At 35.0% G+C, this 17,551-nt stretch overlaps 2 protein-coding genes across 2 annotated transcripts in view; both read left to right on the top strand.

The window, feature by feature from the left end:
• The first annotated feature begins 1,964 nt into the window (after positions 1-1,964).
• LOC126818122 (protein fem-1 homolog B) lies at positions 1,965-6,319 on the top strand. Its single transcript, XM_050545331.2, has one exon. The coding sequence runs from the start codon at positions 2,504-2,506 to the stop codon at positions 4,409-4,411; it is 1,908 nt and encodes a 635-aa protein (XP_050401288.1). The 5' UTR covers positions 1,965-2,503; the 3' UTR covers positions 4,412-6,319.
• Positions 6,320-7,768: 1,449 nt separating this feature from the next.
• Positions 7,769-17,551, top strand: part of LOC126819467 (probable 39S ribosomal protein L24, mitochondrial) — a 30,526-nt gene continuing 20,743 nt past the window's right edge. The window contains exons 1-2 of the mRNA XM_050547494.1: positions 7,769-7,894; positions 9,967-10,219. Coding sequence (XP_050403451.1) covers positions 9,968-10,219 — 252 coding nt within the window. The 5' untranslated portion in view covers positions 7,769-7,894; position 9,967. The remainder of the gene's footprint in view (positions 7,895-9,966; positions 10,220-17,551) is intronic.

The following is a 17,551-nucleotide window of genomic DNA, read 5'->3' as shown; positions in this document are numbered from 1 at the left end:
GAAGGGCGGCCATTTTGTCTGTCAGTTTTGGGCAGATTTTCACAATATTCGAACTCAGCCGTCCACAGCTGTGTGGACGACCGAACAGACAAGGGCGACGACAATATACGTCCACATGAAAATGTGAGTGTATTAAAAATTATAGATTTGGACTGTTCACGTATTTCACCAAACATAATTGATTAAAAATTATAATACTTTTTTAAAAATTTGAATATATATTATAAATCACTTTATTCATATTACATTAATATCTGCTTTTAGACCAATTTTTGTCTATTTTAAGGTAAATGAAATGAAATTGGGTTTAACATCCTAGGGGAGAGCAGGGCACAGTGGGCATGATTTCTTTTTTTTGTGAATTGACCAGAAGTAAAATCCTACAGAGAATCAAACTATATACTCAGTTGAAGCCAGTCATATGTTCGATTTAACAGTGCTGTTAAGAAGTTAATAAATTGAAACCATTTCTGTGTAGATCATTGTATAACCAAAAATTTCTTTGACCCAATGTGCCCCGTATGTGGGGTACACTGGGTCACACTATGGTACACAGTTGGCCATCAAGTATGTATAGTAAACACACCGAAACTCATAAGAACTTTAAAAAGTAAACTTTTAGTTCAAAATATGAATTTGTTTTAAGACTTGAACACAGATATGCTGCTGAAAATTTAAAAAAAAAACAGCTTAACATTGAATAAAAAATTCTTTAACTGGAGAAAAAAAATCTTTTATGTGAAAAACTCCTATGACTTGTAAGTCAGTAAGGATTCGTAACCTAGGACCAATATTTCCTTAAAAACAGCTCAAATATCCAGATTCTGTCTAAAATGGACAGATGAGATTTAGCTAAACTCGAAATGCTTATATGCCCAGTGTGCCCCTCTGAAATGTGCCCCTCTGTCAATCTGTTTCACAGAGAATTACGAGTCTCATATAATATCTCTGTCATAGATGACTGCCTTAACACGTGCTGTCACAGCACGCGGTGTGAATCATTGGCTGAATGGTGCGTGCATTGTTTACATAAGACATAACTGCTTCGGAGAGAATGCTGCATTTTAGTCATTTTAATACCCATTTACACTAAATTGGTAATAATTTTTAACTACAAATACGTCCAACGCCTTTATTTATTTTTCCAATATATACAAAAAATGTTTTAGAAATTAATTTGTCGCAGGAAAAAAGTTAATATTTCTAGTTCATTAAGCCGCATCAATGTCATCCTTATCAGTGATTGTCGCGGCCAAGCAAATATTCACTGCGGATCAGTGTGCCCCACTGTGCCCCGTCATCAACCATGTCAGAAAATCGAAAATGGCAGGAAGACATGTGATAGTATTATGAAACAAAATATTTCTAATGAGAGTCAAATACTATCTCCTTCACCTGGGATTTCAAGTTTGTGGAGTAGCCAAGCAGTTTAAGCAGTCCGCCAAAAATTCACTTTTGCGTCAGAAAAACAGTTAATGGCCGATAAATATTAATCAGCTTACATGAATTTATTGAATTTAGGAGGACAAATGGGGGCCGTATAGGGGAATTCCCCAGAGATGTCACAATTGAATTTTCCCAAAACAGTTAAAAATTACAAAGCCTGCGGCTTACTGTGCCCCATGGCTTACTGTGCCCCGCTCTCCCCTGTTCTGCTCCGAACTGGGCTACTGAAGACGGGCATATGCCATACAGTGTGCTATGAGGGAAATTTGTCCGGACAGCGGCACTATGGCCTTCTCTTATATCGAATCCCAACTGTCAAGTGGTCTTTTACATGCGTACACAGGGCCTGTTTTTCATCCCATCCGAATGACTAGACAGCTGTCCTCCGACCTACAGGCTAGCGAGCCAACGTCTCCAAAGAATAGAGCAAGTCTGCAGCCAAAACTTCTAGCATGAAGTTCCGCAACAAGGTCCTCGAAGCAAAATGTTTGCAATAACTCTAATTGATTTAGGGCCGGATGAAATGAATTTATGAAAGGAAATAGGGTTTAACATCCTACTGTTTTGCGCCGACTGGGCTAATGAAGACAGATGAAAATCTTCATAATTGTCAAGCAAATGCTATATTTATAGGCCCTACTACCGGCAACAATTGTGAATTAAATATTGGCGAAAACACCCGATGCTTTCCTTCATCCTCGACAAGGAATAGGGTATTGGTTAAATTTTGCTTTCAATCATCAAGGGAGACAAATCCATTTATTCGGATTTCTTGGCAAAATGTGGCAACAACTATAATCAAAGGTAGTTTTATACATAGGCCCTATCTTCTTTTTAGGATTTATCTTTACGCTAAAGTAGAAGAGGCGACACGCATTTACAAGTTTTAATTTGGTTATTAAAAGTTAATTAAGGACTTTATTTTACTGGGCAATAACTCTACTTCTATATTATACTAGATATTCATTGGCTAATAAAATTATGACGTATTGTCATGGCCGACAAGTCTGAAAATGTTAATCTTTGACAGACATAAATAGTAGAACTTTACCTTAAAATGGGTTCGGAATTTACTCCGGACATGGTAAAAGCCTTGAAACAGAAGGTTTTTGCTGCAGCGAGAGATGGAATGGCCATAAGTATATTTGCTATGTTGTGGAATCTAGACCGAGAGATCGTAAATGATGTACTTAATTTTCACACGGAAGAGGAAGGGCAAAAAACGACACCATTAATAATCGCAGCCAGAAACGGGGAAGAAAAAGTGGTTCAAGTATTGCTCACCAATTTTAGTGTAAATATTGAACAAACTGGTACTGTTAAATTTGATGGATACATTATCGAAGGGGCTACGTCGTTGTGGTGTGCTGCAGGGGCGGGTCACTTTGGAGTGGTGAAATGTCTGATAGAGCACGGTGCCAATGTCAATCATCCAACTCTTACTAATTCCACACCGCTTAGGGCTGCATGCTTTGATGGCAGACTGGATATTGTCAAATATTTGATAGAACATGGGGCAGATTTAACCATAGCCAATAAATACAACAATACGTGTTTAATGATTTCCTGTTATAAGGGACACAAGGATGTAGTTAGGTATTTATTACAGAAGGGTGCTGACCCCGATTGTAAAGCTCACTGTGGTGCTACTGCATTACACTTTTCAGCAGAATGTGGACATTTGGATATAGTCAAAGAACTTATCAAATTTGGAGCTTCAATGCCAAAGAATGATCATGATATGACACCACTAATTGTAGCAGCTGAATGTGGTAAATTTGAAGTTGTGGAGTATCTGGTATCTCTCCCTGAATGCTCAAGGGAAGAAAAAATAGATGCATTGGAATTATTAGGAGCTTCTTTTGCCAACGACAAAGAAAATTATGACATCAGTAAAGCTTTTCATTATCTCACTTTAGCAATGTCAGAGCGATTCAGGGATAAGAACAACCCGATACCAAAGCCAAAATACCCCCCAGTCCCAGCATACAACAACAGGTTTGAATGTCAAACACCTGCTGAGCTCCAAAAAATAGAAAAAGATTTTGGTGCTTTACATATGGAATCGCTTGCTATTAGGGAACGTGTATTAGGTGCAGATAACCCAGAAGTACCACATCCAGTAATATTCAGAGGGGCTGTTTTTGCTGATAGTGCTAGATTTGACAGATGTATTGCTTTATGGATGCATGCAATGAAACTCCGCCAAAAAAACAACAGAACCATATCCAAAGATCTACTCCGTTTTTCACAAGTATTTTCACAAATTGTCCATATTGATGTTAAACTACAATTTTGTCATATGGAGGAAGTTTTTGAGCATGCTGTTACTGAAATTATCCAGGACATAGAGAGAGTTAAATCAGAAGATGAAGATAAGGATGCCCTACAAGAAATTTATCAATCAAACATACATACTTGTTTATACCTGTTAGTCATTGCTCTTAAGATATGCAAGACACCTGAGGAAGAAGAGTCCTTATATAGATTAGTCTACAAATTCTTGAAACATAAACCATCTTTGCGTAATGGATATACACCATTACATATGGCTGTTGATAGTGCTACTTTGGTAGATGACTTTCATGTTAATGATGTAGTAACTTTTCCTAATGCTGGCCTTGCTTTAATGTTAATCAAATGTGGATCTGATGTGAATAGTTTAGATTTCCGTGGAAATGCACCTTTACATGTGATTGTTCGATACACAAATCCTATTAGTGACTTTGACACTCTCCATCAAATTATGCTTTCTTTAATTCATGGTGGAGCACATATCGATATACGTAATTATGATCGTAAAACTCCAATTGAATGTACAACTACTGGAGTAGCCGAAGTTATCATTAGACAGCACTGGAAAATTTCCTTAAAATGTCTTGCTGCACGAGCTATCAAGGATCATAATGTCAGTTTTCAAAATATGATACCATCAATACTAGAAGAATTTATACATTTGCATTAATATATATATTAGTTTTTAGGATTAATTATTATTCGTACCAGGTGTATATTTTATGTCATTAAAGATTTCATTTTAATCAAATTTGTTTCTTTATGATACATGTACTGTACCTCAGATTTAGCTCAAGGCAATTTATTCTGATGTCAATGTTTTTGTGTGTTCTTAACCCATTCCTTTTATATTTTGTTTCATTCATTAAAGATAAAAAAATCAAACATAGATAGATTACAATTATTTTATTATAATATAAATCTAAATTTATCATTGAATGGTGAACATTTTGTAAAGATACACATCATCATTTCAAGAACATATATAAGATTTTTAAAAATTTACATTAAATATTTATCATTATGATTGTTTCTAAGTAAAATGCTAGCCTCACATGAAATATTTCTTACTGTACATGTGACTGTGAGGCATAAAAGAAAAGCTATGTAGATTTCACGAGGACCATGAAATGTATGTTGCATTTCTACTGATCAAACATGGTTATCAGTTTACTTGAAATTAACTAATTTATGTATTACAACAATATTACCACATATTTAAATTTGAATGATTGTTTACCATATTACTGATTTTTGGTAAACAGCTTATCTGTGGAGGTCTAAAGAAAAACTGTACATGTACCTTATTTTATTTGAACCTTTTCTATGTGAGGGTAACTCAGCATTCATGGTGATAATATCTTGACTCAAAGTTGAGAATACAACACATAATATTTATATGTACATACATTTACCTGACTCATGATTCACTAAAATTAAAGAAGGAAGATTTTATATGTTTTAATCAATTGCATTCATGTGGATTCTAGATCAAAGACAAAGTTTTCCTGATTCTGGCATTGCACTTATATTATTTGTTGAAATTATAGTTTTAAGAAAAATATGAAGTTGAGATAAAATAATGTTATGTGCTATTTCTATTGTTATTGTTACTTGAAATTAAAATCAGTATTTTAAAAATTGCCCATTTGTCAAATTATTGAACAATACAAGTTGGGGGTAAATTTACTTTAAAAAGGTGCCAGACGTAACCTGGAAGAAAAAGGTTGAGAACCCCTTGTTCTCGATTATATGCCAGTTTGAGAACCCCTTGTTCTCGATTATATGCCAGTTTCTAAGTTGCCAAATGTGTATGGAAGGTGTATGAGTTCATGATTATGTGAACATCACATTATATATACCTTTAACATTATCTAAATTGGATTTAAAATTGGATGTTGTCAATTTAGTATGGACTACCAGTTCTAAACTAAATGATACACTTGTTTAATATACAGTAAAATGCTGTGAAAGATTTATGCAGAATATGGTTTAGCTGTGAGTATTTTGTACCATACACATGGTATCGCCAGTAGTAATGTTCCATTCTACTCAACTGGGGATACCGAGGATGATTTTGCACTAGATCTATCTTTTATTTTCTATTTGCACTAAAAGTTATAAATAATCAAATAGTTCTGTGGGGTTTTTTTTCCAAAATATTTAAATATAATTTAGTGTCATATTTGTTATAATTATTTGTAAATTGTTAGTGGATATTTTAGTTATTTATGAAGCCAGTTACTTTTAATTTATTTGCTGCTAATATATAGAAATGAGCATATATATATATATATATATATACTATCACAATGTATGTTGTATTTTTTTATAATTTCCAAATCTTGATAGGGCATGCATACCTGATTATGCCCACCAGTAAATTAAATAAGCTCTAAGTCTAATAATTACTAAATGTCTGTAAATCTTTCATACTATTCCAAAGCTCATGAATTGATAAAGTGTTGATATAATGAATAAATGATTACTTGATATAATAAGTAATATTCCTGAATGATCTGATAGAAAATGTAATTTATATCTACACATGGAAAATAAAGGCATGATTAAACATGTATATGACAGATTCTCTGGTTTGTCCAAGAAAAAGGGGCCATAATGGACAAATGTTATTTTCCAGCTTTCTTTCCATTTAAGCCCCCCAACCATTGCCCTTTTTTTGCTTGGTAAGAAAAAGGTATCTATTTCATTGTATAAATAAAGAGACTTTTGCACATGTTGCATACAGGTCACTTGAAAGAGTTTTGATTTTTGGTGTGTTTGAAATGCTAAAGACTAAAGAGTATGAATGAATGCTGATCTCTTAGGAGATAAGATGCTTGTTACTTGTTTGAAAAGTCCAACTATTCTCCACCATTCAACATGTGTGCATCCCCGTAAACCCCTATTTTATACCTTCTGGGGGATCAGCTGTTTTTGACAAATTACTCTTATTGACTTGATAAAATTTAAGCACATTTGTAATAATCAATTGAAATGAAATGGGGTTTACTCTTATTTCGAATTCCCACTGTCTAGGGTTCTTTTACATGCACACCAATGGTTTTTTATCCCATCCAAACGACTAGACATTGTTCCTTGACATTCCCGGACAACAACTGAATTCCAAATTTAAAGGATTCTTTTATTTGCACACCAACGGATCCTCAGGTGGGAGCCACGCTTAATAAGTGCTTAGGATGCTGACTCGCTAGCCTGGAGGTCGCGTTTTTGATCCCTGCATTGGCCGAGAAAGTTCATCTTGATTTTCCGGCATGGTGCAGGACGGGGGGCCTGAGAAGGACAGCTGTCTAGTCGTTTGGATGGGAAAAAAACGAGGTCCCGTGTATACATTGGTGTGCATGTAAAAGATGCCTTGGCAGTTCGAATTTGATATAAGAGTAAGCCATAGTGCCGCTACCCGGGCAAAATTTTCATAATAGTACACTGTATGGTGTATGCTCGTCTTCATTAGCCCAGTTGAAGCAGAACAGTAGGGCGTTAAACCTCATTTAATTTCATTTTAGGGTCCTCAGGTTTTTGTCTCATGCGAACAACTAGGTCCATTTGGTTGACAGACCCTGCATCCTTCACCATTGACAATGGGATGCCATTAGGTACGAGAACGTAACTAAAAATGCTGAGATATACTCGAAACACGGAGCGTTGACAGATTAAGGTTTGTTATCTAGGATGCCATTTGAAAAAAACAAGGATCACCACAATCAAACTCTGGGTTAGTAACAGCACCTTATTTTATACTGAGCCACTACTGCTCCCAAATGACAATGGAATGCTATTATTAAGGCCACAACAACTGAAAAGCTACTAAAGCCAGAACATAGTCTACAAAGGAAATATATTATTAGTTTAGTATTTTTATCAATATTACATGTTTTTTGACCGTGAACAAGTAATAAATTCTGCACACAGAGATTCATCTAACTGTAGACAGGCAGCCTAAGTCTAGTATGCTGGTAATAAATATTAAGGGGAGATAATAAGTTGGTCCTGGCATTGGTTAACTCTTCAAAATAAAGGTTTAAGAAAGACCCTATGATACTAATTAACAAGTGCACGTTTGTTTTGTATTATTTTCTTTTAGTAAATAAATTTCTAGATGCCAATACTTCACTGACAGTAATATAAATAGGTAAGTAATTCGCACTGAATTAATATTGTATTTCTAGTTTACATAAGTTGTAACCACCAAGGCAGTCAGTCATGAGCCTAGTGACAGTGTATGATGACTGACTGTCACTGAGGAGACATACTACACTCACATACATATGATCATGTAGTAGTAACAACTTGTAAACAAGTAAGTAATGTGCACTGAATATCATTCAGTCATGTACTTGAGTGTGTTTTCTCCGCTTTCCTCCCACTGCCAAAGACCCATGGCCATACGTACCATTGAATTATTGAAATAGAATTGTACCATTCAATGATAGTTGCGAAATGACTTACCGGTACATGTACATGTACTTTGTAACTTTGTGTTCAGTTGAGGAGACGTTAAATCCCATTTCTTTCTCTGAAAATGATCAGTCAGATACATACGTTTTGATGATGGTAAGTAAGATGTTAATCCCCATTTCATTTCATTTCATATTGATGATGGTACTAACAGCATCACTAAAAAAGTAATTCAATTCACATTAATTTTATGTACCCGTATCATATTTATATATGTAGGCCATTTCTGTTACATATATGTGACTCATGCCAGAAATCGATGTTTAAGAGATTATTCTGTAGTTAAATTACTTTTAATCGTCTTGAATTCTCTCATGGAACCAGGTCTCCTTTATTCCACTGTTTTATTTACTCTGATGCTAATACTGTATGTATTATCTATTAATTGTTTGTAGGAAAGGAAAATTTACACAAATAATATAAATGTTTTATCCTATTAACATTTGTCCATTACTTGTTGGCTTATACATGTCACAATTCTATGGATTACAATTACTGCTTATTACCAGTGAGGTTTCGACTAGGCTTCTCTAGTCTTTATCAAGCAATGATAAGATGTGAAAACATAGCAAGACAATATATACATGTACACAACAATACTTATTTTATGCTGACCAACCAGGGAATTTAATTTAATTAAGGATGGTGATTGATAATTAGGCCCTTGGGTACTATACCGGTATTCCTGCATCGCATCAAGAAAGTAATATTGTTACATACATGTACATATTTTCCTTCTGTTCTTCGTATCTGATTGATGAGTTTGACTGCCACATCTCCACATAGGCGTACGAGCCAGGGGAGCAGGGGGGGCAGCTGTCCCCCTAACTTTCGGGCAAGCTGACTTTTCGGGCAGACGGGTAAAGTGAAAAAAAATTTTATTTTATCTACTTGGCAAAATAAAGAGCCCGAAATCTAATAAAACACTAATTTTACGGGCTGGAATAGCAGTAAAACGTGTTTGCGTCCGTCAAATATTCCAAAACTTTTCTTGGGGGGTCCTTACAAGGTCAGCTCCGCTTCTTCGCCTCTCGAAGAAAACCGGCGCCGCTGTCTGTAAACCTGAAATTTTTTCGGGCATTTCGAGTTTTGCTCCCCTGTCACCTTATAAAACACTAATTTTACGTATCTTTTAATTGAATACCACGAATTTATACTGAGTTGACTATGGATTAAAACATTTTGTCTGGAGCCACTCTACTTTGTGCGACATTGTTCGGGCATCGATTATTATTTGTGAATGCAGCTGCAACAGTCTGATTGAAAGGACTGAAATAGCAGGAAAACGTGTTTGCAGTCGTCATATATTCCAAATTTTTCTTTGGGGGGGGGGGGCATGCAAGGTAAGCTCTGCTTCTTCGCTTCTCGAAGAAGACCGACGCCGCTGTCTGTAAACCCGAAATTTTTTTAGGCATTTTGGGTTCTGCCCCCCTAACTGTCATCAAGCCCGTACGCCTATGCATCTCCATACTGATGTCTGATAAATTGTTTCAATGGCATTTAGTCATTATCAATTAAATAGATAACATAACCACAAAATTTAGTCCCAAAGCATCCCCACCCTCTCCAGTTTGTCTTATTGGTTTTGTTTGCATGTAGTGAGGTTCTCCTGCACTTACTATTAGTTTACTTGCTCAATACTAATAGAGTTCTTAGCAAGCTACATTTATGTTTCATCGTCTTTCCTCAAATCTCCAGTGTAATAACTTTATGAGAACTTTATCTTAAAATATTTTTCTTTAACAGAATGAGATTAACAGTTATTGTTGGTAATTATTTCAAGAAATATATACAGTATGAAATTAGAAAATCAACTGGTGTCACTATTGAGAAGACATTTCGTAAACCTGTAGAAATGAGAAGAAAGAAATATTTATTCACAGAAGATCGACCCTGGACAGACGGTGCAAAACAGGCTAATCATTTAACAGAAAAGTTAGAAGAAGTTTTGGTAGAACCCATATCGGATGAGGAATGGAAAGTGTTCAAAGGCGATAGGGTATGTTATATTCTTTAAATTTAATCTGGTACATGTAGGAGTTTCTACTATAATGAAAATGGTTACAGAATACATGCATTATTTAAGCACAAAATCTGCTATTGTTAGGGTGCCCCACCATAAATAAATTTCTCCAAATATCTGGACAATTACACCACAATATTTATATATATACCAAATCAGTTTCGAACATTTATAGTCACTAAATAAACAGTCATATTGTACTTAATAAGCTATGACCGTTTAACCATCATTAAAGGGGAAGTCCAATGATTTTCTACAAGGTTTCCATAAACCTTAAATATATATTGATAAATAATCCCCTATGTAACACAAGCAAAAAAGTTATAAAAACATAAATTTGTGTTTACAATATCCTAATAAACAGCCCATTTGATCAGATTTTTGACCAAAGGACGATGCATGAACACAATACAGAGGTAAACATTTGCCAAATCTGTATGCTTACTATAGAGCCCAGTGAGCGTGTTGAACCAACTATGTCACTTTCGGTTTAATAAAAACTTTTTTGCTTGTGTTACAGAGGGGATTATTTATCAATATATATTTAAGATTTATGGAAACCTTGTTGGAAATCGTTGGTCTTCCCCTTTAAATGATAGACTGAAAAGTGTTACGAGTGTCAGCCATAACATCCGGGCACTTTTGAGTAAAAAATAAGTTATGTGCCCTTGTTTTGAAATTAGTCTTGCTTAACCATTCTACCGACCATTCTCCGTCTGATTGACAGGCCGGGATAATCAAGACTACTTTTTTACGAAACATAAGAAATGAAATGAAATGGGGTTTAACGTCCTACTGTTCTGCTCCGAACTGGGCTAACGAAGACGGGCATTCACCATACAGTGTGCTACTATGAGGGAAATTTTGCCCGGACAACGGCACTAGGGCCTACTCTTATATCAAATTCCAACTGTTAAGGGATCTTTTACGTGCATGCCAATGTGTACACGGGTCCTTGGGTTTTCATCCCATTCGAACAACTAGACAGCTGTCCTTGTCAGGCCCTTCTTGGCCAATGCAGGTATCAAACACCAGACCTCCAGGCTAGCTAGCCAGCGTCTTACCCACTTAGCCACCGTGACCCCCCACGAAACATAACAGAAAGCTGGAACAAGAAATTGAATTTAGAAACCTGCACGTTAGGCAACTCAACAATTGTTTTAAGGACCTCGTAAAATAAAATGAAACTATTGCTAGTATCATGTTCTTGCTTAACCCGAGTGTTTCAGAGATATTATTTGTACTAAACCAAAAGATGCCACTCCTAACAGTATAGTTAATGGTAAAGCAATTTAAAAAATAAAACGAATGTAATTTCTAAAGCAGCTGTAATAACCAAAAACTAAATATTACTGCTATTCAGAATCGTCAACAATAGATTTTTTACGGCTGTAATAGTTGATAGATGTCTAGAGAATGGCTATTTATAGACTCATAGACGCTTGTGCTGAGTATTATCACACTGCGTGACTAGCCAGAAATCACTTGGAGACAAGCCACTGAAGCGTGCACATTCGTCGTGTCAAGTTTAACTTTCAGTAGGGAAAATTTTGGGTGCAGATGTTTCTTTTAGCCTCAAATGTTATAAATTATTAATTAGACATTTATTCACATGACAAGAACCCAATCAACTCTCTAGAATATCGGATGGTTGTGGTTTTGAATGGATTGAAAAACAATCTGCATTTAATCATTTTATTTAAAACTGGATAATCAAGACTATGTCTATTATCATAACAATGGTAGCAATGCAAATCGAGACTACATTATTCTTCAAACAGTCATAACTTCACTCAGAATGAAGTAATTTGACTGAAATTTTGTACATATTCCTTTTTCATTATCTATTTTAAAACTATTATAGCAAGACGACTAGCTCTTTATCTAAATCCTTAATGAATCTTTAACAGTAAGTGCAGGGGGACTGCACCACACATAATTTACACAAAAACAAATCAGATAAAGTGAATGAATCCGGGGATTAGCCGTAGGCGTCCACTGCTCTGTACCGTCCTGGGCCTGTAGTGATACAGACTTCACTCAGATTTGAAAACTATTAGGAATATAACCCAGAGAAACCATTGTGTAATTCCAGCATGAGTCATGATCTGCTATATGTTACAAGAAATATGAATGTAAGCATATTGAAGTAAAAATTACCAGTACAAGTAACCATATCAGTGAAATGTATAAAAAAACAGGTAGTCTAAAACTAAAAGTTCTAAGTGAGAAACATTTTTAGTATTCAACAGAATCAACGTATATTGAATATAGTTAGGGCATATGTTCCATTTACCACAAAAACAGAGTAAAAAACAAACAATACTGTATACAAAGTAGCAAATAAGAAAATGTAAATCGTCTGGAAAGACAGCTGTCTGCTGACTGAATGATGTGGCATAAAAGGAGGTAGGTTACCAATGACGTCAAAGTTTGAAAATGTAATAAAAAACCACAATAAAAAGAACGATAATCCAGATAAGTTAATGCCACAAGTTTAATAAACTATCGATTTAGGAACTAATCGGAATTATTGAGCTATGTAATTACACAAAGTATAATAAGTAATACCCCTACAAGAAATGCATAACAGGCATGCTGAAGAAATCGTACTATGAACGTGTATTTATTTAAAGGCATAAAAAACGGGCGATAATTCAGATAGGATGAGGAAACTACAGAAAATATAAAATAAATATTAAATTAGATCATTATCCAATATGTAGTCGGTTATATACTTATAAGAAATGTCAAACTTCGTATGTTGAAGAAATGGAAGTTTTGAAATTTGTTTTAAAATACGTAATTGTGTACCGCCTTTGGCAGTGTACTTAAAATAAAGAGATTTTATTCTGGAAAGATGTAGTTCTTTATCGTTACATTTTGTCAAAAATCGTAATGACTGTGAACAGAAAACACTATATAGCATGGCATCTGGTATGTTACTATAAATTGATGGGTATTTTACTACTTCAAAATCAAATTTGTCCGTTAATTGTTAATTATTTTAATATCCAGGTCAAGAACAGATGCATTTATGATGCCAGAATTTTCTTTATTTAATATTAGTTCTGGGGGATATGTTTCACGTTTATATTTGTTGAAAGTAAGATGTTAAACCAGGTACACCGATACATTCCATTTGATTTGATTTCATTTAGAATATAAATTAAATGGTACTACAACTGTCACTGATTTATTGAATATTTGTTTTCTAGGATTAAAATAATTTCAACTATGCACAACCTGAAGTGCTACATGTAATTATTGGGTCCTTTAGGGCGTTGAGTAATCTAAAATACACATTTTAAAGCTAGCACTGTAAGTTTTGTTCATAAGATATAACATTTTTTGTCATTTGGGCTAGGGGTGGTAAACTACATATCAATCATCAAAATAATACCAATTTTATTTACCAACTATGTTCCAAACTTGGCCAAAAAGCATGATAATAAAGGGTGCTGATTTTCTCAGTTATGCCTGCATGGATTTTCATCATATTTGGCATGACCAGTGCTAAATGCATGTCCAAGAATCCTACGGTTGACTTTTTATCTATAGACCGTGGTTTGTCTGGTATCCATGGTAACACCCAAAAATGATGAGTTTTCTTGGAAATTCTAGAAGTTCATGCTAAAAAGAGATATTGATAATCCAAATCATAGATCAAAAGTAGAGAATATAAACAACATTTCTACACCAAAGACGTTAAGAAATATCAACTCAAAGTATTTTAAAGTCTTTGTTCATTATTTACCTTCAAATGAGATGTTGTGATTTTGGGTAAATTCTTTGAATACGTCCACAAAGATTTTAAAATACTACAATTTGGATGTAATATGTAAATATTTACTTCAGTGTGCTACTCAAAATCATTTTTGTACATTAAAAATGGTGGTCTTCGACCATCAAAAAAAGAAATTCTTTCTGGTCACTGTTGCTGGAGGCAGCCATGATTGTTTACTGCAGATCATAATTTATTAAACAACTGATCTAGGTCGGGGAAACCTTGTTTGCTAGAAATAATATTTTTCTTTCTTCTTGTATCTCCATTATTACACAACAAACGGTCAGACAGTTATGTGTCCTCTGGGTTATTTTACACATGGAACAAGTATGCAAAGTCTTGATAAGATTGGTGCTGAAAAGTTAGTGCGTATCTTAGACTACTCAACACCATTAATAATTAAAGCAGCAATAAGTCGATGTGCACCAGAATAATTTATCGTCATTAATCAGCTTTTAATCATACCCTTTTTGGAATTCTAACAGTTTAAGCTGTGGTATGTATGCAATATGTGTGGTTAAATGGTTGAGAGCAAGACATTTTAATGTATGAGAACATTAGTCCGATTGTTGTTCCAATATTACGCAATGTCTTGCTCAAAACAATTAAACTTAAAATAGGGACTATCTCGCACATGCATTTCAATGAAATCGTCACAGGAGTCCAATAGTTCATCTAGTATAAAGTAATGTACGATTGGCACTTTGTCCGTACCACTTTTGGAAATCAGATTAAGCAACGGTACATGTAATATTCTGGATAATATACTTACTGTAAACAAACATTAGTTTGGTAAACAAACAAACATTATTTTGGTAAACAACCATAAGAATAACAGTTTTCAAACATATTTGAGAATTGGGGAGGTTTGAAAGATTCAAGAAGTTTGTAGATGACCGTAATATAGTGTGTTTTAACCCGATGCTAAGAGTGGACATCGTTGTTTTTTATAGATTAATAATGATATTGCTACTTAACAAGTTAAGACAATATCATTAAAGATACATCTTTTCTAGAAAGGGTACATCCTATACTTAATATTAAGCAAGTCAGGTTGTTTTCCAGTTAACCAAGAACTTTTGTGATGAAAATATCGTAGCTCCAATTTTATTCGTACATTGCTGTTGTATTTCCTTATGAAAAATCGTCATTGTCCCCCGCCGTCAGTCTGTCTGTCCGTCACACTTTTTGGGACACAATAATTCTCCTTCTAATTGTCACTGTTGGCTTGTTTCTATTTTGTGTCACATTTCTATTTTGAGGTCACAATTTTTATCTAATTTAAAAAAAACATTCAGATACACCATAATGATGATTGAGTTCGAATTTCGTGAATTTTAGCAATTTCCGTTTATTACGTCTAGAGTTATGGCCCTTGTTTGACATTGTTTAACCTTGTGAACACTCTAACAACAAAAGTTATCTTCCGATCTGTATGAAATTTTTATGCATTATTCAGATTAATTGAAACGATGAAGCCTATTTCAGCAATTTCCATTAATTACGTCTAGAGTTATGGCCCCAAACTGCACGCAGCAATCCATCTACGTCATACTTCAAGATTATGATCACTGCCCAAGTTGCCCGCAATTTAAAACGCTCATGTGATCATTTTGGGGCAGGACTTATTGACTGGACTACTGCTTTGTGTACACAACAGAGTAAAAATAACCAGATCAAGCATGTGTTTTATGTTAACACATATCATTGGCAAAATGTCAACTTCTGCCATTCCGGTAAAAGCGATATATAATATGTGCAAGTGGGTAATATTGCAATACATTCTTTGCCATTGTAAACTGTCTTTAGAGTTTCAATCTGTTTATCTTTCAAAACAAGGTAAGATACTCCTAAATTTGTCTTCGCAAACAAAACCTCCTCTGTGAAATTATCTTTCATGGGCGCCGCCATATTGAATAATTATAGGACTATTTTGTGATTCGGCTTTGATTAGTTTGACATCTTTCATACACACAGCGGCTAAATAAACATATTTAATATCATTCAATATGACAATAGAAGAGAAATAAATGTTTTCGACTAAAATCGTCGATGTAGGAATTAAAATGTCAGTTAATTAGCTTAGGACCTGTTCTCTGGCGGAGCTAGCTGTAGACAGGCAGCCTAAGTTTGGGATGTTTTGGCCGTTGTTTCACTTTGTTCAACCCTGTCAATGCTCGACCAACAAATTTTATCATTCTATCTGTATGAAGTTATATGCATCATTTAGATTAGTGAAGTGAAGAAGTCTATTTAATTTCAACAATTTCTGTAAATTACTTCCATAGTTAACAGCCTTGTTTTAGTTTGTAGAACCTTGTGAACCCTTAAAGGACGAAAATTATAATCCAATCAGTATGAAATAGGACGATTTAGCTGCTGTGGGCGTATATTTCGTTGTCTGGCAATCTATCTTTGTCTGATTTTGATGAAACTTAGAATAAATGTTTGTATCCCAAAGATCTTGGTTCCTTTCGATATTCGTGCGTATCGAACCTAGCTGAAACGTGTACCAATTTTCTCCTATAATCAATGCATGCATATCTGGTATCATCAGAATGTAAGTCGGCCGGGTATCTGGTGATGGATGTGGTATTCCTCACATTTTTTGCCCAAAAATCAATGTCTTGCAACCTCAGTTTATTGTCTCTTCGCTTCATGGCAAAAAATTTAATTTTTTAGAACATGGGAAACAGTGCCCACTAATTTATCCTAGTTGGGGGCGTGGCATTTTTGAGCGTGTCTGTTAGGGGTAACCCTCCGCGCAAACTGTCTGGCAGTGGTCATTCATGATTCCTGTGGTGGTTTTGAACAACTCCAAAGCTCTTTTAGGTGGTACGGATTTCAGCTAAGCCTAACTGTGGTCTGGAAATTAGATAACTCTTGTCAGGGATACTCCACCACTCCAAATGTTGTCAATTACATAGCATGGCATTTTGGGTGTGGAATACCACACCCACCACCAGATACCCAGCAGACTTACATTCTGATGATGCCAGATGTGCATGCATTGATACCAATCTGATTAAAATACAGATCTATATTTTGTTTTGTTTTTTTATACTTTCGATGGCCTACACGACATGAAGATCTGACCAGTTGCACTGGGAGGTCGCGTCAGAGGCCATACAAGCTGCCTTTGATCCTATGTTGTCAGTCATTTGATTTGGCAAACAGCATTGATGTTTCTAGTTGAACACCCACAGTTCTGTGCACCTCACACCAAAAGCTCTCCGTAACAGACCGTTTCATTGGCTAATCCCTCACACCCAGAACACGTCAATGATAACAACTCTTCCAGATCCTAGTGTAGTAAAGACAAGTAAAATAGAATCTGTGTTTTAATCAGATTGGCAATGATACCATATATAGGAGAAAATTGGTACACTTTTCAGTTAGGTTGACCACCGGGGCCTCCGCTCGATTATTTACATTTGCCTTTATGTGAAGAACTGAATCTTTACAAACGTTTGTTATGCAACGATATATCAGTACATTTTGATCGATCATTGTAAGGCAAA

Source organism: Patella vulgata, chromosome 4 (genome assembly GCF_932274485.2).
Source record: "Patella vulgata chromosome 4, xgPatVulg1.2, whole genome shotgun sequence".
Taxonomy (NCBI): Eukaryota; Metazoa; Mollusca; class Gastropoda; family Patellidae; genus Patella; species Patella vulgata.
Note: the sequence above shows the minus strand (reverse complement) of the source record. Positions and strands in the feature narration are given on the sequence as shown.

Excerpts from the sequence above, each read along its gene's own strand:
- LOC126818122 (XM_050545331.2), top strand. The coding sequence starts at position 2,504 with ATGGGTTCGGAATTTACTCCGGACATGGTAAAAGCCTTGAAACAGAAG.